The sequence below is a fragment of the Hemiscyllium ocellatum genome, chromosome 5, assembly GCF_020745735.1.
Source record: "Hemiscyllium ocellatum isolate sHemOce1 chromosome 5, sHemOce1.pat.X.cur, whole genome shotgun sequence".
NCBI lineage: Eukaryota > Metazoa > Chordata > Chondrichthyes > Orectolobiformes > Hemiscylliidae > Hemiscyllium > Hemiscyllium ocellatum.
The window spans coordinates 42,521,701-42,549,683 of NC_083405.1; the positions used below are offsets into that span (position 1 = coordinate 42,521,701).

General features: G+C 40.2%; 1 protein-coding gene across 1 annotated transcript in view; it reads right to left on the bottom strand.

The window, feature by feature from the left end:
• The window catches only part of itgb8 (integrin, beta 8), a 100,195-nt gene that overhangs the window by 3,304 nt on the left and 68,908 nt on the right, over positions 1-27,983 (bottom strand). The window contains exons 10-12 of the mRNA XM_060825306.1: positions 18,791-19,199; positions 3,105-3,327; positions 11-108 (exon numbers count right to left, since the gene is read on the bottom strand). Of these exons, the coding sequence (XP_060681289.1) occupies positions 11-108; positions 3,105-3,327; positions 18,791-19,199 (730 nt within the window). The remainder of the gene's footprint in view (positions 1-10; positions 109-3,104; positions 3,328-18,790; positions 19,200-27,983) is intronic.

Here is a 27,983-nt window from a genome sequence, read left to right on the forward strand (position 1 = left end):
AAAAAGGTACCTGAAAGCTGGTCCACCAACACCATTTGAGAACATGCTTTTGTGCAATTGGCAGGATACACTGCCCAATAGTTTAACACATGGCACTGCACACACTTCCTAGAAGGCATAAGTCAGATAAACTTTCACTAATATAGTTGTGGATATATACATTTCACTTCAGCACATTTGCAAATTCATGCCTGGGGAAATTTGTATATCATTTTGTTACTATAAGACCCTTAACCAATCTTCAACTAAAACTAAAGCTCACCATACATGCCAAATGCTTAAAGGGAATGGTGCAAAGATGTGTTTGTTTAATAATTTTTTTAACATTTTGAAATGGACATTTGGTCCTTATTTATAAGGGGAATTCCAGTTCAACTGCCGTGGACAACTCATTAAATGGGCTTGAGGCTGCTTGCATGTGTAAATGAGATGTCTATCATCTATTTTGTGACTCTTTGTAGAAAGTGGTTTGGATTGAAGCTATGATATTTGGGGCATCTTCAGTATTGTTGTGGCAGTTTAATTTAGAAATGAGGAAACACTTTTTTTCATGTAAAAGTAGTCAAAATCTGGAAATGGTCCCCCAAAAGGCTGTGGATGGTGGATCAATTGAAAATTGCAATATAGAACTTGATACTTTCTTTGCTAGTTTAGCGTAAGGATAAGAAGCTTATTTGCACCTCATTATTTAGACAACTCACAGCAGTAACACTGTACGTCCAACTTGCTTTTCGGCAATTGAGAAATGTGAGAACACAAAAATCTGGACAGTAAAACAGAGTGAGTACCTGCGCCAACCATCTAGCCTTTCTTCAATTGGAACTTTCTCCTCTGCAAAAAGTCCCCCTATGATTGATGGTTATGATTTGAAAAAGACCTGGATTGTTTGTTAAGTCTCTTACCTTTTAGAATGGCCATGTTGGTTTCAGTTCTTTCATATGTATGTCGCAAAACTTTTTAGAAGTTACAATCTTTTTCAATATATAATTTCAGTTACATCACACTGTAAACTTTTGCTATAAATTCTGTGCTATATACTCCACAACTGCATGATGAAGAAGCAGTACTCCAAAAGCTAGTGCTTCCAATTAAACCTGTTGGACTATAACCTGGTGTTGTGTGATTTTTAACTATGAACGATGGTAACACTCTTCCTGGACCCTTCATCCATTCAACTCAGCAACAACAAAGGAGGGAAAGCTAGGACTTGCACACCTGTACCTGGTTGGTTTGCACTGAGGATCAGCAGGCACCTTTTATATCTAGATAAGATTTCAAGTGCTCAGATAAACCCAGACATTTGTACTTTGGCTTGTGTTAGAATCACAGAGGGAGAGGTGATGATGTAGCAGTATTATCACAGGGTTGTTAACCCAGAGACCCTGGTAATGTTCTGAGGATACAGGTTTGAATCTACCAAGGCAGGTGGTGGAATTTGAATTCAATAAAAATTTGGAATTAAAAGTCTAATGAAGACCATGAATCCATTGCTGATTGTCAGAAAAAAAACCCTATCTAGTTCGCTAATGTCCTTTAGTAAAGGAAATCTGACATCCTTACCTGGTCTGGCCTACATGTGACACCAGACCCACAGCCAATGCCTTTGACTCTTAATTACTTCTAGACAATTAGGAATGAGCAATAAATGCTGGCCGAGCTAGTGATGCTCTCATCCTGTGAATTGATATAAAAATGTAGACACATACTGCTTATGTTGTGTCATAGGATCCTCTGTGTTGCCATCCTCATAATTATATAAGTAATTTTTATGGCAGTTATTGCACAGGGACTTGCAATAAAGGTAAACTTTAAAAACAAGTTTTAATGAAGACCATCTATGTTAATGTAAAAAGTAAGCTATAATTTTGATTCATTAGCAGCTTATTCTGCAAAAGGTTAAAGTAGTAATTTTCAGTTTTATAAATGCACTTTGTTTGAATTCTCTACATGCATTGATTATTCTAAAATATTTCCTTCAGTTCCACTGTTCAACACTACACACTTCATTGCTAAGCTTACTTTACCAAAATTATGTTTATTTCAACACAAAACTGTTGTATGTTTTAGAAAGGAAGTAGTTCTGTCGTCAAAGCAAACAAATAGGGCAACAAGATGGTGTAACCATCAAATGGTTTGTACAGTTGGATGGTATTTTACCATGAAGTGACTCCATAGGCAGTTTGAGCATTATTTATCATCATCATAAATTATTTGTTTTACTTAAACTTAACCACAGCCTTATTTTTTATCTACACACATATCACATGGTCAATAAGAGTTTGAGTTTCCATTATGTTGCATCTTTTTGTATACCTGTTCTGTTTTTGAACAGATTTTGTAAACCTCTATAAGGTCACCCCTCAGCCTCTAATGCTCCAGGGAAAGCAGCCCCAGTCTATTCAGTCTCTCCCTGTAACTCAAAACCTCCAGTCCTGGCAACATCCTTGTAAATCTTTTCTGTACCCTCTCAAGTTACCAACATCTTTCCAATAGAAAGGCAACCAGAATTGGATGCAGTATTCCAAAAATGGCCTCACCAATGATCTGTACAGCTGCAACATGATGTTTAACACTTACATTTAATGTTCTGACCAATGAAGGCAAGCGTGCCAAACACATGCACCCTATTTGCCAGCGATTCCACTTTCAAGGAACTATGCACCCAGAGGTCTCTTTGTTAGGCCACACTCCCCAGGGCCATACTGGATAGCGTGATTAGCCAAAGTCTTTTTTCTAAGGTGGGGAAGTCCAAAACTAGAGGGCATAGGTTTAAGGTGCGAGGTGAGAGATTTGTAAGGGACCTGAGAGGTAACTTTTTTCATGCAGAGGATGGTATACGTATAGAACAAGCTACCCGAGGAAGTGATAGAGGTGGGTACAATTATAACATTTAAAAATCAGCTGAATGGGTATATGAATAGGAAGGATTTAGAGTGATAAGGGCCAAATGCTGGCAAATGGGGCCAGTTCAGATTGGGATGTCTGGTTGGCATGGATACATTGCACCTAAGGGTCTGTTTCTATGCTGTATGAATCTATGATTCTATCTCAACAATGTGTAAAAACAGAAAAATTATGTGAACGTATGAATTGCAAAAACATACCAGCTGTTTTCACAGGAACTTTCACATGTTGGGCAAACCTCGCACAAATGACCAGAAGCTCTGGATTCAGTGCAATGACATCGACCACAGATACATGTCCCTCTTCCACTGCAGATTTGACCATGTCCTGTCCTGCAGGACATTAGGGAGGACGAACAGTTACAGCTTTCACCTTCCCAGCCGGCATAACATTGGCATTCACCTCTTTTACATTCTCCATTGCCTGAAACAAGAGACCATAAGACCACAAGACATGTTAGAGATCAGAACACTAATTAAATAGGCATGCAAGATTGCAGTTTCTTGGCTGAAGTCAAAAACTCCAATTCACCACAATTAACTTCTTCCATACATCATTTCACAAGACTTTTTCCTTTAATTTAATGAAAATGCCAAGTTTCAGAGGTTTCCCAGCTGTGTGAAAACTATGAAACCAAATTTTGCAAAACATCTACTTAGAAGCTTATTATTTTTTCTATCAGGCACTAATTTAAAAACTACTGTCATTTTATACTATCACCATGGATTTGTTTCAAATGTGATATTGTCAGATGACTTAGTTATAAAACATTAAGTCCTAGACTATGGAGTTGATCGACCACATTGGCAGAATTTAAATGCATCTCAGGTACAAATCAAAGATGGACATTGTATGTTGGGTCCAAAGACAATTTAGAGGCCTTTGAAAAGTAATAGCAACAGGTGACAAGAGATATTAGCAAGTACCAACTCCTGGTTACCCATCATCCCTGTACTCCCTGATATGCATTGTTTCCTAGTTAAGCATCATTTCCATTTTAACATTTTCATCCTCATTTTTAAATTCTTCTTTACGTCTGTCATCTCCCCCAGCATTAGCACCCTCTGAGATATCATTATTCAAAACTGAGAAATAAGTTACTGGCAAGAACACCTGATATTAAAATGTTTCCAGGTTTAGATGTTATATTTGTTGGAAATGATGCAATCACTAATAAAGTAACTCATGTTAGGCACTTAAGGGTAATCTGTGTGGCTTTACTATGGTGGCAGTACATTGTAATGATAAGAATAATGAGTGGATATTGAAATGATTCCTTCATATAAAAATTATTCATAACTGTATCCGGTTTATGTTCTCTGCATGGATTGATAATTGCGCAAGGAACATGTTTGTGGTGGGTGACACATTTTCTATACAAAAGGCAAATTTTTCCATGCAGTTCAGTTACGCACATACAAAAAAAAACAGGCTGTGATCTTAAATTTCCCAGAATGTACCTCGCCAGTGACAAGCCTTTACCTACTATCAGAATACAATGAAAATGACAGGAGCTAATGGTTGGTGAGAAACTGGGTTCCATGTCACTGATGTATGCTTAGAAACATTAAGTCAAAAGTAAGCCAACAGTCTTCCTGGAAGGAAATGCCAGGGCGGCATGGTGGCTCAGTGGTCAGCACTGCTGCCTCACAGCGCCAGGGACCTGGCTTCGATTCCAGCCTTGTGCGACTGTCTGCGTGGAGTTTGCATATTCTCCCTGTGTCTGCGTGAGTTTGCTCTGGTTTCCTCCCACAGTCCAAAGATGTGCAGGTCAGGTGAATTGGCCATGCTAAATTGCCCATAATGAGAGGTGCATTAGTAGGGGAATGGATCTGGGTGGGTTACTCTTCGGAGGGTTGGTGTGGACTGGTTGGGCTAAAGGGCCTGTTTCTAAACTGTAGGAATCTATTCTAATCTAAAACTTGCAAATGACACCTATTCGTTCAAGTTATCTTGTACATTTCAAAATGAAGTATGCCCAGCAAGTTCATTTTAAGCACTTTTACTCCCTCTAGGTTATGAACTACATATTATTAACACAAGATTTAACATTAATATTGAGACTAGCTGACAGACCAGCTGAGGTATTTAGCTTGGTGATGCAATTGAGTGTCAGAAACTTTCCTGCTGGTATGGAGGGTGGAAAACCAACTCAAAATTGTGAAGAACAGGAGGATGCCACAGGTGTAAAAGATAAGGGCAGCATGGCCTTCAATGCTTCTACCAAGGGTGTACAAGTAAGCAGGTCCACAATTCCTCCTGCATCAACTGTCAGACCTGGGTCAGCACAGCTCCAATTAATGACAATGTTATCAAGGGCCAAGCCTACACTGAGATAGCTTCATCACTGATGACACAGCCACTGTGCAAGTTTGCTCTCATCTATTACAATCTGATTTATCAACTTGAAGATACTGGTGCTAAGGTTCCTACCCTTGCATCTCCAAGTGGATGGAGGACCTGTTCTCTGTGGTTTCTCAATCAAAGGAAATGAGCAGGTAAAATGAAAAATATTTACACCAGTAGGGGAAAACAGAGTGAGTGAATAAAACATTCGTCAGGTCTAAGTACAAGCCTTAAAGATGTTGACAAAATAAATAACAATCTTGGTTTTTTAACTCTAGCAAAGCTAGCAAAGCTCAGCCAGTTTTTAATGACCTCTCAGTGGTCATTTACACCGAAATAAAAACATATATTCTTTAATATCTGAAAAGAACACCCTGCCTAACGGAATCAATAATTTTGTACTTGCATATTTAAAAGCCCCATTCTACTGTCTTTGCCATCATTAAAAATGAAAAAAAGCAGTATCTTCCCTGACCTCTGGCAATTATTAACGTTAAGGGCGTGAAACAAGGGAACAATATTGAAAAGGCTCTTTTCGGATAAAATCCTAGAAACAGCAGTTATTTATGGGAGTTGGTAGTCCATTTATTATCATGCTAAATCCATTGGTGGTGCTATGTGAATCCAGCTCAGTGTATTGTAGTCTATACTGGATGAATAAAGCAATATGATAAAGACCAGGCAAATGCCAAAATGCCTCATAAAATCACTCAACCAGCACTGAATGGAACTGTCATGTTAACATATAGTGGGCAAGATTCTCACCAATGATTGTTACATTAAGCAACAGGATTCCCATAAACCTTCTGGAATGTCGTTAACAACATCATTTACTGTAAGTTACACAATTTATGACACTGACTCAAATTTGGAACTAGCAGCTAAAAAAAAACAGAAGACACAATTATACTTGGGGATTGGAAATGCTGCTACAGGAAAGAATATTTTATATGTGAGCGAGTCTAATAACGGTGGGACTTGGGAGCCAAGGTGCAACTAAGTGTTTTAATATACCATATATCCACTATTGTGAGAATGGCTGGGTTTACTACATAAATTTTACAAGAAACTTAACTATCAATAAAACAACTAATTATCAGTGAATAATGGTACAAATGGCTGTATACCAATGGCAGATGTAAAGCTCCACACAGTTTTATATTTGCAGATGTTAGTTTTTGGGAATTGTTGCTTGGTTGGTTGGAGGGGTGGGTGGTGATTATCCTACTAATAAATTTGAGTCCCTTGAAAACAGCTAGAAATCTTGACTCTAGCAGAATTATAGATTGATGAAGGTTGCATTTTGAGGAGAATCTGAAATTACCAGATCTCTATTCCTCCATGTTGCCCAGCAAAGTTTACTTCAGAAGTGGCAGGTGATTCTGCTGCCTACCACCTTTCTGACATATTCCCAGGCTGTATTTTCAGAAATGACCCATGTTATCCCAGTCAAAGCTATATACCTACTGAAAAGTGGTGCACTTTAAGTTTGACCCACAACAGAGATGCCAAAAGGCAATCAATTTCAAAAGGATCAATTGCATAGGGAAGAGGGGTCCAAATCTTTAGTAGGTCTCTGGTCTTGGGCTCTTGCTCTCATTATTTTAGGATGTTGCTCCAAATTTTCAGAAAATATTAAGTGTTTCTGTATCCGTTTGGCTTTACAAATGGAAGGGCCTAAACTTTCATGACTTTGACTGCATTGGACAGAGGCAGGGGATTATTTAATAATGGAGGATGAGACTCAATTCTGGGATACTTGTACTCATTATGTGCCCTGGGATATGGCCCACAGCTATCGCACCCGGCCGAATCTATTGGGGGGGTTGGGAATTATAGACTCTCAACTATACTCGGAGTCAGACCTGCTTTGTTTGAAGACACTGTGGTAACTTAGGGAAGTGTTAAATCATGGGAGATCTTCAGCATCAAGTAGAGAAAGACAAGAAGTCATCTGGTTTTGGAATCTTATTTTGTATTTCAAGGTCCATCAAAAGGAAAACTTTTCAGTTTCAATAATTAGATACTGTATTGTAAGTGACTGATTATAGAGCGCTGTTCCGTAAAGATAAGTTGACTATTACAATGATCACCATTGTGTAAGTCTTCTCAAAATAGAAAAGGGCTGTAATGCATTATGCACTGAATAAACCATGGCTTGGCAATTCTAGTCATAGAGTCGTACAGCATGGAAACAGATCCTTCGGTCCAACCCGTCCATGCCGACCAGATACCCCAACCCAATCTAGTCCCACTTGCCAGCACCTGGCCCATATCCCTCCAAACCCTTCCTATTCATATCCAAATGCCTCTTAAATGTTGCAATTGTACCAGCCTCCACCACTAGTGTGATAAACTTAAGTGATTTAAATGCCCAAAGTCTTTTCAACTGCAAAGGAAACTTTCAAATGCTTTCAGAACTCCCACATGTTTCTGGACTGCTTTAATTGACAGGGCATCTGACAAAGCTGAGACAAAATAAAGTTATCTGACGTTTCAGTTTCAACAAGCTTCATTATTTATATTGCCCAAGGTTACTTTCTTATAGCCGAGTCCATTATAACTGCTTGGCTTTTCAAGAGTTTTAGTCCACTTATGTTAGTAGTGTGCTATCTTCACATTTTGATTCAGTTTTAAGAGGACCACCTGTATTTAATGTGTGGTAAGTAAAATCTTAACAGGACCTATACAATTAATGATAAGGTCCTAGAAAGTGTTTCTGAACAAAGAGACCTTGGAGTGCAGGTTCATAGCTACTTGAAAGTGGAGTCGCAGGTAGATAGGATAGTGAAGAAGGTATTTGACATGCTTTCCTTTATTGGTCAGAGTACTGAGCACAGAAGTTGGGAGGTCATGTTGCGACTGTACAGGACAGTGATTAGGCCACTGTTGGAACATTGCATGCAATTCTGGCCTCCTTCCTATCAGAAAGATGTTGTGAAACTTGAAAGGGTTCAGAAAAAATTTACAAGGATGTTGCCAGGGTTGGAGGATTTGAGCTATAGGGAGAGGCTGAACAGGCTGTGGCTATTTTCTCTGGAGCTTTGGAGGCTGAGGGGTGAAGTTATAGAGGTTACAAAATTATGAGGGACATGGATAGGATAAATAGACAAGGTCTTTTCCCTGGGGTGGGGAAGTCCAGAACTAGACAGCCTAGGTTTAGGGTGAGAGGGGAAAGATATAAAATAGACATAAGGGGCAGCTTTTTCATGCAGAGCGTGGTAAATGTATGGAATGAGCTGCCAGAGGAAGTAGTGTAGGCTAGTACAATTGCAAAATTTGAAAGGCATTTGGATGGGTATATGAATAGGAAGTGTTTGGAGGGATATGGGCTGGTGATGGCAGGTGGGACTAGATTGGGTTGGGATATCTGGTCGGCATGGATGGGTTGGACCGAAGGGTCTGTTTCCAAGCTGTACATCTTTATGACGCTAAGAGAGGATAGATATTTTAAATTAGTTTTATTAATGAAAGTTTATCACTCTAAAATGTGTTTGAATCAGTATTCTATGAAATTCTTAGACATTTATTGTTTTCATGTGCATTTTAAGAACATTGCTCCTGAGGCCTGTACATTGGGAGACTGGTTGAATGTTTATGGAGGATAAATGTGGCATTTGGAAGAAAATTGAAGGTACAGAAATGGCACAGAGGGGGCAAATGTGGTATGGAGATGTCACTGAACATGAGTGGCCATGGAAGAACAATGGGGAGTATGATGGATAATGGTATGTGGGGTGTGTTTTAGGGTGAGGATTTGAGGGCTGACATTCATCATTAAAACTGGGCCAATATCTTAGTAAGTAGAGGCATTCTAGTTTGCCTCTTGGCCATCCTCCTGTCCCTGGTCTGTTCCAAATACTTAAACATCTAATTGCAAGAATTTGGACAGGGTTATGGGAGCTCTCAGTGGTAATCAAATACCTCAGCTGCATTACCTCCTTTCTCCAAGGTTTTAAGCATTTTGTCTTATGTTTTAGCCAGAATATAATGTCTCCATTTTGCAGTTCAAAAACTGAAATGTTAACATGTCTAGATTGAAACCTTGTAAAACTTCATTTTTGGATGGTTTCCTTCAATCTGCTCCTTATGTTCTTGGATTCTGGATCTTGTGTACTCGAATTTCTCACTCACACTTGTGTTCTTACAGAGGTAGGTTTAAGGGCAGTGATTGTAGCAGCATGTTAATTTTAAGCTGCAAAGATGAAAATTACCATTTTATTTGTTAAAAGTGTATGTTGACAAGATTTTCTTCCCTTTATATTCTTTAGCACAGCTTGTAAAATGTAGGCATTAAACCCTGCTCATTATTAGTCAAATGTCAGCCATATAATTATTTACAAAACCAATTCTCTACCAAACTTTAGAAATCATGTGTTCCTGCCCTTAACAGACTTTACAACTTGTTCTAACCACCAGGGGAAGACACTTAATACATTATAGTACAAATGTAAACAGGAATTAATGTGACATTTTGGCATAGAAAAGACACATACAAATTATGAATTAGTATCTACCTTGTGGAACTCTGACTGGGAGTCAGGATGACCAGAGCTTTAGGTGTGTTTATTCATTAAAACCTTTCCTTTCCAAAGCTGCTTTTTTGAAGAAAATATTGGAAACTTTATGGTATAATGCAAAGTTTTAAACTGGCTACAATAATTTCATCCTTCTAAAACAAAAATTCAGCATTCAATGTGGGAACATAATGGTATAGTGTTCATGTCATTACACTAGGAGTCGAGGTCCAGGCTAATGTTCATCGGGACATAGAGTCAAGTTCCACAGTAACAGATGTTGAAATTTGAATGGTGAAATATCTAGATTTTAGAGCATGCCTCTTGATGACCATGTAACCAGTCATCAAAATTTATCTGGATCCCTCCAGTCTTTAGGAAAGCAAAATAAGACTCTTTCTGCCATTTTTTTATATAAAACGGTAGTACCACGATTGTTCTACACTGGCTCTTTACAAGGCATTTTGTAAAAGGCATGTAGCATTCTCTTGTCTAAGTCTACATTGTACTGCTCTCTCTTGCACACCATTTTGCATTAATTTCAAATCCTCCTTTACCTTTCATATCTCTGTATTACCTGAACAATATCAGGGCTCCAGCTCTACACTGCTTTATACAGAGTAATGTTCAAGAAAGCAGCCTTTTGGAGACTGAGGCAAGAGAATATATTACAAACAATTGACAAAATACCTTGTAAACAGCTTGTGCAGAGAAATTCTGGACTATACTTTTTAATGAAAATTCACAGCAAGAACTTTAATTTTTACAGATGTAGAATTTGGGACAGGCCACAATCCGATTTAGTCCATGTAAATTTTGGAAATTGCACTAAAAAAGTAGGTTTTGATAGTGTGGAAATAAAGGGAAATAAGATTGTGCATTTCCCTGTAATTCTATCTTAGTAACACTGAGGGTAGGGGACATCTGGGCTCCTGTGGTCCTAGTGGTTTTAATGACTGACTTGGTTATTGTAATTTATCATAATTTTCTGCTATGAGAGACAGTGGGCTAATTTTCACTCTTGCTATGGGCAAACAAAACACTAGTTTTGAATCAGCTGTCTCTCAAATATCAGCCTGAGTGATCTTAAGTTTGACTGACCCCAATGGCAGGGAAAGCCAAATGAAGTGTGAGACAAGTACTAATGAGGAATCATTTCCCACTTATGTCAAATGTGAAAATAACCATCACCATTTTGCCATGCCATTACACAACAACCAGGGAACGAATCTAAAGACTAATTTTGGTCTTGGAGAGCCATAGCTCACTTGCTGTTCACACATTTCCACACCTCATGTGAGTAAAGCACCACAGTTTTGAAAAAAAAATACAGAAAACTGCTCACTATGTTCAAAGAGAGATTTGAATCAATTTTGAGGACACATTCATAAGATAGGTACCCCTCTGCTTCATCTCAGAATTGCTCACAAAAGACCTCCAACACCATCTCAGTAACTCACCACTGAGCCTTTTTTTTTTAAAGACTGATTGACATATATCAGAACAAACAAGTCATTGAAATAGAGAGGGCAAGAAATTATCCTCTAAGAAAATTATAAATGTTAGCCCGGATTTTCATTAATTATTGGGCTGACTTGTGAGCTCTGTAAAAATTCAGGAATTCCTTCAGGGAACACTTGTGATGGTCCTGATTTTCAGCAATGTGCTTTAAGAATGTGAGTTGTTTCGTGTCATGAGTCTGCACCCTGCACTGACTCTCTTGCCAGTGTAGGCATGATCTTTTCTGCCACAGTTTTCAAATGGAGTCAGGTCAGCCTTTCAATGACATGTAGGTCATGCACCTCAGAACTGTGATGAATCACACTATACACGAGGAAATAGTTTGAAAAGCAAGTCCTAAAAGAGCCTCTCATGCCATCCCTGTGCCAAGCTACATCAAAACCCATATACTCAAGCCAGGCTATGTCCCATCCCCACCTTTATGGCCTACCATGTCCCCAGTGTCAGTTTATGCCACTCCATCCAGCCCTGATGGTCCATTAGGCTCCAATGTCAGGCAATGAGAGATTCTTACTCATTCATATACTTTACAATACACAGAAGCAATTAACCCACATTGAAATAGGATGGTAAAGAACTGCTTTAAAAAAATTCAGTGTTTTCCACTTCATTTAAAGCTAAATCTCCTTTTACTATAACCCAATACAAGGGCTAACTATACAGATACTTTAAAATTTCTATCGCAGAAGCTGCAAAACATTGAAATCTCTTAGCCTTGTGTGAATAAACATTGATATTTGCTGTCAATTGCACAGAATTCCAGAGGTCTCAAGCTTCTGCCCCATTAATTCCCTTTAGAATTGTACCTGTTTCATTAAGAACATCTCTTATTTTTCTCATCTTCAATAGATACAGACACAAGTTGTTCAACCATTCCTCATGGGACAACCACCACAGGATTTAGCCAAGGGAACTTTCTCTGAACTGCTTCTATTGCAATTACACTTTCTTATGTAAGGACTCAAGAACTGCATGCTTTGCTCTAAATGTGGTCCCACATTTATGGTACCATTAATCAAGAAGGGCACAAGGGGTAAACCAGGCTGGTTAGTCTGACTTTAATGGTAGGATACTATTGGAAGCAAATCTGAGGGCCAGAATTAGTCTGCTTTGGAGAGGCAGGGATTAATTGAGAACAGGTCGATAGCATAGTGAAGAAGGTCTTTGATATGCTTGCCTTCATTGGTTAATGCACTGGACATAGGGGTCAAGAGGTCATGTTGTGGCTGTACATTGGTTAGGCCACTTTTGGAATATTGCACGCTATTCTGGTACCTCTGCGATAGGAAGCATATTATAAAACTTGAAAGGGTTCAGAAAAGATTGAGAAGGATGTTGCCAGGGCTGGAGGGTTTGAGCTATAGGGAGAGACTGAATAGGCTGGAGTTATTTTCCCTGGAGCACCAGAGGCTCAGGATGACCTTGTAGAGGTTTATAAAATCATGAAGGGCGTGGACGGGGTAAATAGACAAGTTCTTTTCCCTGGAGTGGGGAAGTCCAAAACTGGAGAGCATAGGTTCAAGGTGAGGGGGGAAAATTTAAAAGGAATGTAAGGGGCAATGTTTTCATACAAAGGGTGTTGTGTGTACGGAATGAACTGCCAGAGGAAGAGGTAGAGGCTGGTGGTGTTACAATATTTAAATGGCATCTGGATGGGTATATGAATAAGAAGGGTTTACAGGAATAGGGGACAAATGTTGATAAGCAAAACTAGATTTATTTAGGATATCTGGTCGGCACGGCTGAGTTGCACCAAAGGGTCTGTTTCCGTGCTGTACTTCTGTCTAACAGTCAGCACAGTTTTGTTAAGGCAAGATCATGTCTGGTCAGCTTGACTAAATTTTCAAAAGGGTAACTAGGTGTGTGGATGAGGACAATATTTTTGATGTAGTCTACTTGTAATTCAGTAAAGCTTTCTCCCGCATGGAAGACTGACAACAAAGGTAAGAGCCAATGGGATCCAAGGAAATTCGGCAAATTGGATCCACAATTGGCTGAGTAGCAGGAAGCAGAGGATGATGGGTGAGGCATGTTTGTCCAATTGGAAGTCTGTGTCCAGCAGGATTCCACAGGACTCAGTGTTAGTGTCTTTGCTGTTTGTGATTTCTCTCAATTATTTAGACTTGAACATGGAAGGGTTGATCAGTAAGTTCACAAATTGAAAATTAATGGGGTGGTAAATAGTGATAAAGATAGCTGTAAATAACAGGAGATATAGATAGGTTGATCAGATGGGCTGGTCAGTAGCAAATGGAATTCAATCCAGGTAAGTGTGAGGCAATGCAGGACAAACAGGACATAATGAATGGTAGGATCCTGGGAAGTACCAAGAATGAGTGGATCTTGGTGTGAACGTTCAATGGGCCCTAAGGTATCAGGACAGGTGGATAAAGTAAGTAGAAGTCGTACGGTATACTTGCCTTTTTCATTCGAGGCAGAGAGTTTAGGAGCAGGGAGGTTACGCTAGAACTGCACGAAACTGTATTCTATACAGTTCTGGATCCACAATAAAAAAGGGATGTCATGGCACTCAAAAGGGTGTAGAGCAGATGTACCAGGATGCTGCTAGGACTGAAGAGTTTTAGTTATGAAGAGTGATCTGACAGGTTGGGATTGTTTTCTTTAGTGCAGAGGAGATTCAAAGGGGATATGATTGAGATGTATAAAATTATGACAGCCATAGGTAGGGTAAACAGGAAGAAAACATTTTTCCTTGATGAAGAGAGATCAATGATTGAGGCATAGATTTGAGGTAGGGGGCAGAAGTCTTAGAGGAAATGGAAGAAAATACTTCTTCACCTGGAAGGTAGTTGGAATCTTGGAGTCACTGCCTGTAAGGGAGTTCAGGTAGAAATCCTCATAAAATTTAAGAATGTATTGAGATGTGCACTTGCGATTCCAAGGCAGATAAGGCTAAGGAACAGGTGCTTAAAAGTGAAGTAAGAATAGTTAGGTGGTTGTTTTTCACTGACCTAGACATGATAGGCCGAAAGGCCTTTTTCTGAATTGTAGATGTTTATAACTCTGTGTGACTCCGACCAACATCATGTACAATCATAACAACATCCCTACTTTTTTTTTAATCCTATTTATTCCTTTGAAATAAATGCCATTGCCTTTCTAATCTCCTTTTTTTTCCTGCATTCTAACTTCGTGTGATTTAGCCACCAGGAAATCTAGTTCCCAATACATCACAAAAATTTCCAATCTTTCTCCATTTAAGTAATGTGGTACTTTTCTACTTTGCCTGCAAAAGTAATGAATTCATTCTTTTCCCACATTAGAGCCATCCTGCCATTATTTTTGCCCGCTCAGTTGAACTGTTTATGTCCTCTTCAAAATGTACTTTTCTAATCATCTTTGTGTCGTCAGGAAAAGTAACAACTATACACTCAACTCTTTCATCCAAATCATTTATGTAGATTGTAAGTAGATGAGTCGCAGCACTCTACTGGTTACAGCTTGTCAATGCGAAATAACCTACACAACCCCACTTTCTACTCCCATTGATTTTGTGGGAGTTCATTTCTTTTTTAGGTCACTGATCTTCATAGAAATTTTAGCAAATTAGGGGCTCAACCAGGATCTTAAAAGCCGAGACAGAACTTAAACAAACAAGATTTCACATTTACTTTTGTTGTATTCAGTAGAAGTTAATGTGGCTACCTTTCTGGAGAGAACACACTAATCTTCTGGTGCCTTGAAATAATTAACAAAGATTAATTCCAGTGTCATGAGTCACTGTTTTATTTGGGTCCTTATCTTTTGATAAGCTCACTTAAGAATTTTGCCAGCATTTGAAACAAAATTTTTATCTTAAGACATTCCACACTGGTTTTTGTAGATTGATTTCTACCTTTCCCACCAGTCCCCACTGTACAGCTACAATGCGTCTTGATTACATATACAATTGTATCTAATTGTTATCTTGCTTCACTTCCTTTTTTTTCCCTTTAACCAAATAATGAAGTAATGTAAGGAATTCTAGTTTGTCAATTATTGCAACTGTGGCATTCTTCTCCTTACTTGATGTTTTTGAAGTGAAGGGAATCATACTTAGATCAGTAATTTACTGTATCTGAATATAATAAACACCACAATTGGGAGCATATTATAATAATAGGTATACATGGACATTATAAATACAGGCATTGGAATTTACAATGGAAATACAAAAATACAAATTAATGAACAACTTTGAAATGGTCTTCTGGTCAGAAAGCAATATTCTAAAAATAAATGAGTAATATCACAGGCAAGCTATGACCTATTTATAACTGTTGTGGTTCTGTTCGCCGAGCTGGGAGTTTTTGTTGCAAACGTTTCGTCCCCTTTCTAGGTCACATCCTCAGTGCTTGGGAGCCTCCTGTGAAGCGCTTCTGTGCTGATTCCTCCGGCGTTTATAGTGGTTTGAATCTGCCGCTTCCGGTTGTCAGTTGCTGTCCGCTGCAGTGGCCGGTATATTGGGTCTAGGTCGATGTGTCTGTTGATAGAATTTGTGGATGAGTGCCATGCCTCTAGGAATTCCTTGGCTGTTCTCTGTTTGGCTTGCCCTATAATAGTGGTGTTGTCCCAATCGAATTCATGTTGTTTGTCATCTGAGTGTATGGCTACTAAGGATAGCTGGTCGTGTCATTTCATGGCTAGTTGGTGTTCATGGATGCGGGTTGTTAGCTGTCTTCCTGTTTGTCCTATGTAGTGTTTTGTGCAGTCCTTGCATGGAATTTTGTACACTACGTTGGTTTTGCTCATGCGGGGTATCGGGTCCTTTGTCCTGGTGAGTTGTTGTCTGAGCGTGGCTGTTGGTTTGTGTGCTGTTATGAGTCCTAGTGGTCGCAGCAGTCTGGCTATCAGTTCAGAAACACTCCTGATGTATGGTAGTGTGGCCAGTCCTTTGGGTTGTGGCATGTCCTCATTTTGTTGTCTTTCCCTTAGGCATCTGTTAATGAAGTTGCGCGGGTATCCAAAAACGGATAACAGATGCCTAAGGGAAAGACAACAAAATGAGGACATGCCACAACCCAAAGGACTGGCCACACTACCATACATCAGGAGTGTTTCTGAACTGACAGCCAGACTGCTGCGACCACTAGGACTCATAACAGCACACAAACCTACAGCCACTCTCAAACAACAACTCACCAGGACAAAGGACCCGATACCCTGCATGAGCAAAACCAACGTAGTGTACAAAATTCCATGCAAGGACTGCACAAAACACTACATAGGGCAAACAGGAAGACAGCTAACAACCCGCATCCATGAACACCAACTAGCCACGAAACGACACGACCAGCTATCCTTAGTAGCCATACACTCAGATGACAAACAACATGAATTCGATTGGGACAACACCACTATTATAGGGCAAGCCAAACAGAGAACAGCCAAGGAATTCCTAGAGGCATGGCACTCATCCACAAATTCTATCAACAAACACATCGAATTAGACCCAATATACCGGCCACTGCAGCGGACAGCAATTGACAATCGGAAGCGGCAGATTCAAACCACTATAAATGGCGGAGGAATCAGCACAGAAGCGCTTCACAGGAGGCTCCCAAGCACTGAGGATGTGACCTAGAAAGGGGACGAAACGTTTGCAACAAAAGCTCCCAGCTCGGCGAACAGAACCACAACAACAAGCACCCGAGCTACAAATCTTCTCACAAACTTTGAACCTATTTATAACTGTTGTCTACCAGCTGATTTCTCTGGTCCCCTAAACTACACTGGAATTTGCATACAATTTGTCTCCTTTCCTCACAGCATTATAAGCTTTCTGAAGTCCAACGTATAAGTCAAACGCAAAATAAAGCTGTAACTGGTGAAAATAATCGCAGCCTATGTTAATTATGCAGATGATTTTTTTTACACTCTGGTACTTACACACACACACCTCTATGTTAATATTTTGCCAAAACAAAATTTACCTGAATAAAATTTTGCAAATGTATCCTTTGCTTTTCTTTTACAAAAAAAGACACTGAAAATTAACCAAATATATTTGGCTGGAGGATTGTAACATCTGGATAGTTTCAATGCTACAAATGCATTCCAGGAAAATTGTGCATACTTCACAGGTTCAGGCTGCAGAACTTGGCTGAGGCAGAGCCACAGTTCAGGTCACATAATATCAAACCATTCTCTTTTTTTGAGAGAGGTTAAAGTCTTCATGTAAAAGCTTCCATGATCCAAAAAAGGGTCAAATTAAATTGACATATTAAAAGATATCATAGTAAAATAATTAAGTTGCGCAGTTATTCTAATTTCTTTTAAGAAAATCTAAGCAATTTCAATGACTTAATTTCTCTCCTCAATGTACTTTCAAGAAGCACACTAAGTGATTCAATTGATTTATTGACAAAGTTTGTCGCTGAAATTTGACATAAGGAGATTGTATGAAATATGAAGACACAGAAATTCACAATGAGAACATTTGACAGGGCAGTAACCAAATTATATGACAACAGGAAGCAAAATTAGTCATCAGGAATTACCTCAGATACCAGCTATTTTGTGTAATACTAGACATCAGCTCATGACTTAAGGAGAGATAAGAGCAAATGTCATCTTTATCTGAAATAGGCTAGAGGATGGAAGTTAATTATGCCAAGACATACAGATATACTTTAGTTCCCATCTAAAAATAGGAAGTGAAATATCTGTTCTCATTTAACTATGATTTTATATCGGTCTAAAATTTGCTGCAATGTCAAAAATACCAAAAATACTGTATACGTCAGATCATTGTACTTTCCAATTTTCCATTCGAAGAGTGATGCTGCAATTTCTTGAAGATTTGATGACAACATGCCTCAATGTGCACAGGGACAAAAGGCATGATCATTGAGTGGATCCTACTAGTATTTTTAATTTTCCTATTAATAGCATACTGAAATAATGAAATATTATCATGCATCATACTTTTTTTTAAAGAAATGGCAATTCACTAAAGATGGCAATCTAATCATTCAATTAATAAACTTTTAAAAATTAAAGATTTTTATTGAAGCATATGTTTGTGTCTGAGTTTAAGCATGGGAGAGTGAGCGCGAGAGGGAAAAAGAGAGCAAGAGTGAGAGCAAAAGTGAAAAAGAGTGTGAGAGAGAAAGCAAGAACGAAAAGAGAGGGACAGCACAAAAAGTGAGAGAATGAGAGTAAAGTAGGCACAGATGGAAAACTACTCTATTCCTTCTTTTTATCTTTTCATGAGTATTCAAAACACCGAAGTGCTCACATGGAAACTAGGAAAGACAATAAATCACAGTGGAGCAGTTATGTCCCATCTGTTCAGGACAGCACTAAATTCAATATTAGGGAAAAGAATCAAGCAAAGTCTGAAAGGTCTCCATAATCCTTTTAAGGGTCTGACATTTTAACGGCCAGTGCAACAAAATGCTTACCAGTAGTGTTGAATTTACTAGTAAGTAAAGAAAAGCATAACATACTAGCAGTTAAGTCTAGAGGAGTTAGTAATTTTGATGCGTCTTTTATCTTACCTGCGCAAAGACGCCCATGATGATAAGGACAAGAAAAGTCATCCAGCTCACAATATTTTCCAAACACTCGACCTAGATTGCTCTGGTAACATAAACATTTCCCACAGTTGCAAATCCCTCGATTACTGCACACAGGCTGATCTTTTTTCTGTCGACAATTTTCAATGAGGCATTGTTCTTTGCAGGAAGAATTAGTAACTTTGTCTTCACAGTGGCAAAGTCTACAGTCTGGGTCAAGCTCTTTATTGAAGCATTTACCAGCACTGTAACCTTTCTGTCCTTTGCACTGACAAGCACAAGTGCTACTTATGGAAATAACAGTCGTTTCATTATATCCAACAGGCTTTAAATTGATGTAGTTGTCTCCTTCAAAACAATCTGTCATTCCAACTGTTACATTAAATAAAACCTAAAGCAAAATAAAAGTGAAAGTTAGTAACCCATTGAAGAGAATTATTTTATAATAAATGCTTTTGCAAATTGTGTGAAAAGAATTTTTTTTTTGTTCTGTGCATGTAGCACAGTGTTTCACATGTCTGTTCAACTACATTATTTGGCTTGACATGTTTTTGGTGGGTGGGTAATATAGATGAAGTTGCATCCACCACTCCCAAACATACTCTCAGAATTTGGGGCGGGGGGGGGGAGGCGGAAAAGAGGTCTCTAAAATCAATAGCCTGCCCACTACAGATAAATAAATAATTAAAGTGTCAATTGAGCTTGTTAAAAGCTGAAATTATGCTGCCTGTGCCATAATCCATTTGCCGCGAGCAGCTAGATGGGAGTGGTTATTTTTGTTTAAACAGAAGTTATAAAATCATCAGAATGGAATCTCGTAATAGCTTTTCTTTGTGCTCTGGGGGAGCTTCTACTTTCTTTGCAAAATCCACTCCCTAAAATCCCTCCCTAACTGCCTAACAGCATTACGCACCCTCCCACTGATTTTCCCAACCTTCCCACCCAATACCGTGGACTGACTTTACGCCAGAATTCTGGTTTTCTTCAGAGAGAGAAACAGCGTCAATTCGCGTTCTGAAGTAGAGTCATACTGCACTCAAAACTTTACTTATTGTTTTTCTCTCTCTCCAGACACTGCCAGACCCACTAAGTTTTTCTGTGTTTCAGAATTCCGGCATCCACAGTATTTTGCTTTTGTTCTTTTTTATGTTTGGTCTTGCAGGCAGTACCAACATCCCCCACAACAGAGCCAGTGGTGTTACTGAGACTATTGGAACTGACAACCAATTGGGTTGGCACAATGCATGCCAGCTGGGGTTGGGGTGGCCATCTTTCTGGTTGGTTGTCTCACTGCAGGGAGAACAATCCGCCTCCAGCTAATATCCAGCCTTTTACATTCATAAAGTAACATTTAGCACCCATCGCCACATGACTAAAATAAATAATGGAGTCCGTGCAATTATCTGTAATTCAATCTTTGATTATTTCAAATTATTGGATGGTAAAAATGAACTAAAACATAATTAAAGTTAATTATAGCATTTAAAAAAAAAACGATGTGTTGGAGAGGCCTTGCTGTTACTTCATATAGGATTTATTTATGCCATCCAATTTTTAACAAAGAAATGAAATGAAATTACATATTGGCATTACACAGCACAGGAAGTTTAAATTTAGTCTAAATGGATGGTAAGTATTATGATGTTCCACATGAGCTACCATCCACACACTCTTCGCTGAATCTTTTGCTTTTGTAAAACCACCACTAAATCAACTATGTCACTGATTAAAAATAAACAAATTACACGTGCTGCCAAGCAGGGGGAATGCAACAGAAGGGAAAGAAGGAGAAAACTAAATTAAAATGGAACTGGAAGGAGAAATAATGCACCCCAATTCCTGAATTGCCCATCTCTCCCTAAAGGCTTCAAGGGTGTTGGTGAACACTATATGCTCCATAAGGATACCCAGGTGCAAAGTGTAGCCATGTAAGAGGGGCAAGAAGCCAGGTGCTGTGTGGGTGCAAGCGACTCCACAGAGAATTGGCATTGACAGAAAATCCTAATGTCAGCACTGCTGGACTCCCCACAGTCAAGGAAACAAAATGAACTGGTGGCCTCTCTGGAAGACAGTATCTCCCAGATGCATTTTAAGAGTTGATGCCTGTGAAATACCACAGAGTGCTTCCTGAAATAATCACTGGTAAAGGAAAGTTAAAGGCAGCTGGGGTACTGAGCTACTGGGATAAGAATGCCATTTGGTCCACGTGTCCTCATCCTGCAGACAGTGGCTCAGGACATCCTGAGGGGTCTTCTACACGGTCTCTCAGAGAAAATTACATCGAAGCCTGAAGATCCTGCTTCACACATGCTTTCTCCTTTAACATGATAACTGCTGCTGCTGCTGATCTTGTAACAGTCTTTGGCGGCAATTATTTTGGAGAAAAAGGAGGAAAAGAAAATAACAGCATGTATCTGTATTGTGATCCATTTGCTTTCAAGAAATCTGCGAAAACAGTAAGTGAAAGGACATAATGCTATCAAGGGTACATTTAACCCCTGCTACCTTTCCCCATGAAGCCGTAGTCAATCCCTCACAGACCTGGCCAGGTCACAGACCAGCATGCACTCGATGTGACCCTGTGGCTTCAGAGGACAGCTCCTTGCCATCAACAGCTCAGGCACTGCTCCTGCGCGAATATCTTCAAGCCTGACTGTACCTCATCCCCATTGACAATAATTATCCTAAACTCATTTGTGTTGCCCCAACAACTGATAATGGGCTTTGGTATGAAACAGCTTCCAGGATTGCCCCATGCTATCCATTCTAGACTTCTGCTAACCCTCATTCATCTTGGAAGGATATGGTAGCCATAATGTCATGGCCTGAAGTCTTAATAACAGTCTGCCATTGTTCAAGGAGATGAGGTTTTAAATAAATGTCACTTGTTCCATTGACTACTATAGACCTGAGAGATCACAAAATGTGATCAGATGACAATGCACTTTCACAACGTACTCAAATCTGATTCGGTCACAGTTGGATAGTACGAGTCAAAGTTGTTTTTATTCAACTTGTTTGACTATGTTATGCCATACCTCCATGGTCATTATATCCTGAGGTAGGACGTGAACCCAGATCTCCTAGCCCAGAACTAGAGACACTATCACAGTGCCAGACAATTCACTAAACAATGGCACCCAACATTAGGCTGGCCCTTTGACTTTGGCGTGAAGAATCTGATGTTCTTTGTTGTTTAAGTGCTGAAAACTGAATAACCTTTGGAGACTTGATTATGGATTTGAACCCAGGTTCTCAGAGCATTATCTGGATCTCTGGATTAACATTCCAGCAATAAAACCATTAAGCCATTGCTTCCCCCATGTGGTAGAACAGTGCATGATCTACAAGCACAGCAATTAACAATATAACACAACTAAATAATGGGAATGCTTAGTACGTGACCAGCACCATTATACCTGAGAAAATACTTAATGCAGGCCTGAAAGTTGCAACAATAACCAAATACAACATATCAAAATTCCAGAAAACAGTGGAGTTCTCAACGCAGCTTTGGCAATGTTGCACCAAATTGTTGTGTGTGACAAGATGTAGACAATTTTACATTGCTACCTCTTTAGCTGTTAAACATCTACTGACAATCAAGTTCACACATAATCAATTCAGTGTGCACTGGAAAATTTATATTGGGATTGTTTTCCATTATCTGTTTAAAGCTCAAAAGAAAGCCAAATACTGAGGATGTTGGCTATCTGAAATAAACTGGGGTGAGGGAAACTCAGCAGCACTGGTAGCATTTGTGGAGAGAGTAATAAAGGGTAAGTTTGAAATCTAACTCTATGCAGGAGCAGGATATTTAAACATTCCATGCTAATAACCACAACTATTCACAAACAATTGAATAAAAATCTTAGTTATTTTTTGTAATCACATCAATGGGCAGCACAGTGGCTCAGTTGTTAGCACTGCTGCCTCATAGTGCCAGGGACTGGGTTCAATTCCTGCCTTGGGCGACTGTCTGTGTGGAGTTTGCACATTCTCCCCATGTCTGTGTGGGTTTCCTCCCACAGTCCAAAATGTGTAGGCCAGGTGCATTGGCCATGTTAAATTGTCCCATTGCATTAGTAAGGGTAGGGGAATGGGTCTGGATGGGTTACTCTTCAGAGGGTCGATGTGGACATGTTGGTCCTAAGGACCTGTTTTCTTACTGTAGGTAGTCTAATCTAACTGCAGTCTGTGATTTAGAGGGTTGTACTAAATAATAGATGATGGCCAGAAAAAGAGCATCACCCCCGATGGAATGGTCAGGAGCCTGTAAATATTTTCATTTTTAGGTTTTCCTTGAATTGCATCCGTGAGAAGTATGTACATTTGCAGCAATCAGAAGGTAAAAGCCATTCTTTCTTGCTGAAGAACAATGTTCATAAAGAAGGCAATGATCCAACAAGTTCAAGAAAATAACACAGTGATCACTGAAGCAAACTAATCTACAACTCATTGGGAGGAAATGACAGATGTCCTCAGGGAACAGTGAGGCATAACAAATTGACAGCTGCAGCTATAGTCACCGTCTTATTCAACACACTGCCCAATGGAACTGTTCCAAATCTGGGTGAATATGTAGTGCAATGCAAGTACTGCTTTATGGCAGGACTGCAGGCTTCTCACACAGTCCAGGTAACTTAGGATCAGAGTCACTCAGGCAGTAAATACAGTTGTGCAGATCCCAGTTTGCATGTGCCTGATCAAATTGTGTCCATCGGAGTTCTTCTTCAGTCTCTTCTTAGAGTCGTACAGCATGGAAACAGACCCTTTGGGCTAACCAGTCAATCCTGAACATAATCCCAAACTAAACTAATCCCTCCTGCCTGCTCCTGGCCCATATCCCTCCAAACCTTTCCTATTCAGGTACTTATATAAATGCCTTTTAAACATTGTAATTGTACACACAATTCCAGTTCATTCCATATGCGAACCATCCTCTATGTAAAACAAATTGACCCTTGTGTCTTTTTTAAAATCTCTTCTTACCTTAAAAATACGCCCCCTAATCTTGAAATTCCCCATTCTTGGGAAAAGGCAATTACCATTAACTCTATCTACACCTCTCACTATTTTATAAACTTCTATAAAGTCGCCACTCAACCTCCTATGCTCCAGTGAAACATGTCCCAGCCTTTCTTTATAACTCACACCTTCCATACCGGCAAAACTCTTCTGAACCCTCTTGCGCTTGATAATATCCTCCGCCTTATCAGAACGAAAAGCAATTCCTTTAGGCTACAACATTAATAATTCCAAAGATTAAGACATCCAATTGGAAGAATAATAAGATTGGATTCAAGGCAAACCCCAAATAAATAGTTTGAAAGAAATGCATTGAGCCACAAAGTTGAAACAATGGCAATAACTTCAGGCTATAACTTTCTACTGGATTAGTGCTGTGTGATAATCAGCAATGCCTTTTCCTTTGCAGGTATAGGTAGAATACTTTGAGGTGGCCATAGGCATAATAGGAACAGAATTCAACATTGCATTCATGTTTGGTGATGATGTGCAATGTGTTTTCAGCAGTCAGTTCTGCAGAGGGCACTGTGGACTGCTCATATTCAGGATGGAAGCGATTCAGCTATCAAGAGAGTTCTCGACTGTCAGAGGGTCAGAGCTGGTTTTCCTGTCCTACTTACTTTTGCTTTCAAACTCACAAAATAACCAGGAAACAAGAGGGGGATCTAAACTTGGATCAAAAGGAGATGGGATTATATTCTCCTTTTAAACCTTCTCCCCCAAAACAATTACGTAGCCACTTTTAGCTGCAGAGCCAAGCATGTTTTCTCATTGTATCTCACCAAATCCACCACATGATTTGCCATTTAAACTCTCATAGCAAGAACCATATTGCTTTCCATTCCACCTTACCTTCCTTCACTCACTCTCATTACCCCCATCCTCCTCAAACAACACTGACCCTGTATGCTTTCCGTACTGCCTCCCGACTCCTTCAGAACATCTCAACAGCTTTCCCCCACATGCACTAGCCCTAACAGCCATGTCATTCACTCATGTCTTACTATTTAGCCCCTTTATGTCATTACAGAAACTGAGTGAAGCTTCTTAGGGGTTGGGGGGCTGGGGAGGAGGCAGTTGATGTTATCAGACATTTCTGCTTGTGTCTGCAGAGTTTACATCCGTAGGAGACCCCCGCAGTGACAATGAAGGGGAGCTGAAACTAAGACAATCAGTGCTGCAGGTTGGCCAGTGAGTAGTGACCTCGCAGACCCATGCTGCCAATGTTGCTCTCCTGTAAGCACCCATTGACTGACTGTAGATGCAGCCAAGTCCCTGACAAGCTAGCTCACTCACCCCACCCACTGTGAGCCCCTTTGCAGCTACTGTCTTCAGTACTTCATCCTCTCCACATGATTGGAATGACAGTAGGTGGTCCTCTGCCTCAGTGTTGACATGGCATCGAGACTGGCAACATCACACTCTCGGTGCCCAATGGCCAATCCGCATTTCCTCATTTCATCACTGAAGCCGTGTCCATGAGACTACAACTGCCGCCATGTCACACCCTTTCCCCAGAGCCCTCCTCTGTTCCTCCGGCCTTGCCTTGCCCCTTAACACAACCCCTCCCAGGTGATGTGACCGGCCAGTATTAGCCCAGCCAGGCTGTGACAATCCCCCACGGGCCTCATTGCAGACTACTCCCCTCACCCTGCTTGCTGCAGATGGCGTGTGTTCGGGCCAAACACTGCAGCCACGTGGTACAGGTGCTAAAGTGACGTCGCACGTCGAGGTAAGATAAAATGCAGATGCCCTCAATTGCCTGGTCATGCAGCTGTGCCAGTTGTCAATGCAAGGCAAGACACAGCAGGGCAAAGGGATGTGCGCTTGCTATGATCATATGGGTTGGTACTGGGTGAATGCATGCTTAGGGAGGAAGGGAGCAGTACTAAGGGGTAGCCTGGTCAAAGCTGTGTAGTATGTTCCTTCCCTTGTTTAGTATCATAGAATCCCTACAGTGTGGAAACAGGCCCTTCGGCCCAACAAGTCCACCGTGACCCTCTGAAATGTAACCCACCCAGATCCATTCCCCTACCCTATTACCCTACATTTACCCAGACTAATGCACCTCGCCCACATATTCCTGAACTCTATGGCCAATTCACCTAACCTGCACATCTTTGGATTGTGTGACGAAACCGGAGCACCTGGAGGAAATTCACATAGACATGAAGAGAATATACAAACGCAACACAGAGAGTCACCGGAGACTGAAATCGAACCCTGGTCCTGACCACTGAGCCACTGTGCCACCCCATACTTGTAGCCAATGCAGCTGTGCATTGCTGATGGACAGTGTGCCATGCTAGACCAGTCTGCTCTCGTAGGGCACACTTCCACAGCACTGGAGGATGCCAGGATGGGTGGCAATGTCCCCCCGAAAGTGGAACGAAAGTGTACATGCAGCTTGTGCTGGTGCATTGTGCCCTGCTCTGTTGCTAACATGAACCAGCAATGAGATGAAATCTCCAATATCCTGCTCTGGTTTCTATGTCGGGTTTTCCTGGTTTGGGTGGTGAGGCTGTTAAGATCACAACCTGTGATGGGGTGGGCTATTAATATGGCACTTGGCAAGTAATAATAATCAAATCTCGCCACACCACTTGAACAAGGCAAACAAGATGATCACAAAACTGAGATTGGCCTCGCTGAACATCTCTCCTGACTCTCGCATTTATCCCAGCCATAGGGCCACACCATTCAGAGCTCTGAGATTCTGCTCCATGTTTTCATACAATACTCTACCGGTGCAAGCAAAAAGCACCAAACTCTGAAGTCCACAGCAGTGATTATCATTGTGCAAAATCAAAACAAAAGGAAGATTAAACTTTTAGAAAGCATTGAAAAAATTAGAAGGGCCATTCATGGCCACTATTAGAATATTTCAACAACATCAGCTTCTCATACAGCAAACATCCCAAGGCAATCTGGCATCTTTTATTTGGTGACCCTGCTGCAATTAATCACATCTGGACATATTACAGCAGGAAGTAAAAGATTGGTCGAAGTGGTAGGTTTTAAAGAACACATGAAAGGAAGAAAGAAATACGAAGAGAATCAGATAAATTTAGGGTGTATTGGCTCTAGGCAGCTAATAATACTAGAGCAATCAAAATGCAGATTCACAACACAGGTTGGAAGAAGGACTTCAGGTATTTCAGAGGGTTTTATGGATGGAGGAGGCTGCAGAGAGTGCAAGGGATGAAGTCAGATATAGATACAAAAACAAAGAAGTGCATTTTAAAACAAAGTTAAGCTGGCAGCAATGTACCCCTCAGCAAGCAAGCACACTCTATATATTCAAGTCAGAAGTCAGGTTCAAATGACAAATTAAAATTCCAGTGACCTTAGCACATTACGTGGTTTACACTTTACTGAGGTAGTGTCTTTCAATACAATCATAAAACCCACCAACACACTAAAGCAGCAGCTAATGAACTTGAAAAACCCTATAAAGACAACAAACAAAACTAATGTCATTTACAAAATATCTTGCAAAAACTATAACAAATACTACATTGGACAACAGACAGAAAACTAGCCAGCAGGATACATGAATGTCAACTAGACATAAAAAGAAATGATCCACTCTCACAAGTATCCTTACATACAGATGAGGAAGGATACCACTTCGACTGGGACAACACATCCATCCTAGGACAAGCCAAACAGAGACACACATGAGAATCCCTAGAAGCACGGCATTCCAACCGGAACTCAATCAACAAACACATTGACTTAGATCCCATTTACCACCCCCTGAGAAAAATAACAGAAAATGACGTCACCATGGGAAAAGACGTCACCACAGGAAATGACACCACCAATCCAAGGAAACCTAATCACATAAATAGAAAGTGGGCCATACCACCATTGCATCATCCGGATGCTCACTAATGATGTTACCTAATATGGTGATGAAATGCCTGAAGACGAACCTTTCAGCTCAGCAAACAAACCTACAACATGAACCGCAACCTGAGCTACAAAGCTTCTCAAAACTTGCTAATGAAGTGTGTGCGTGTGTCAGCAAGCAGGAGAGCATGGGGAGCAAGAGAAAACCACCCAGACATGTTCCATGGGCCCTGGTGTAAGATTAAGCTAAAGAAAAGGTCCTCCCGCAAAATTTTACATTCTGGCCCAGTTA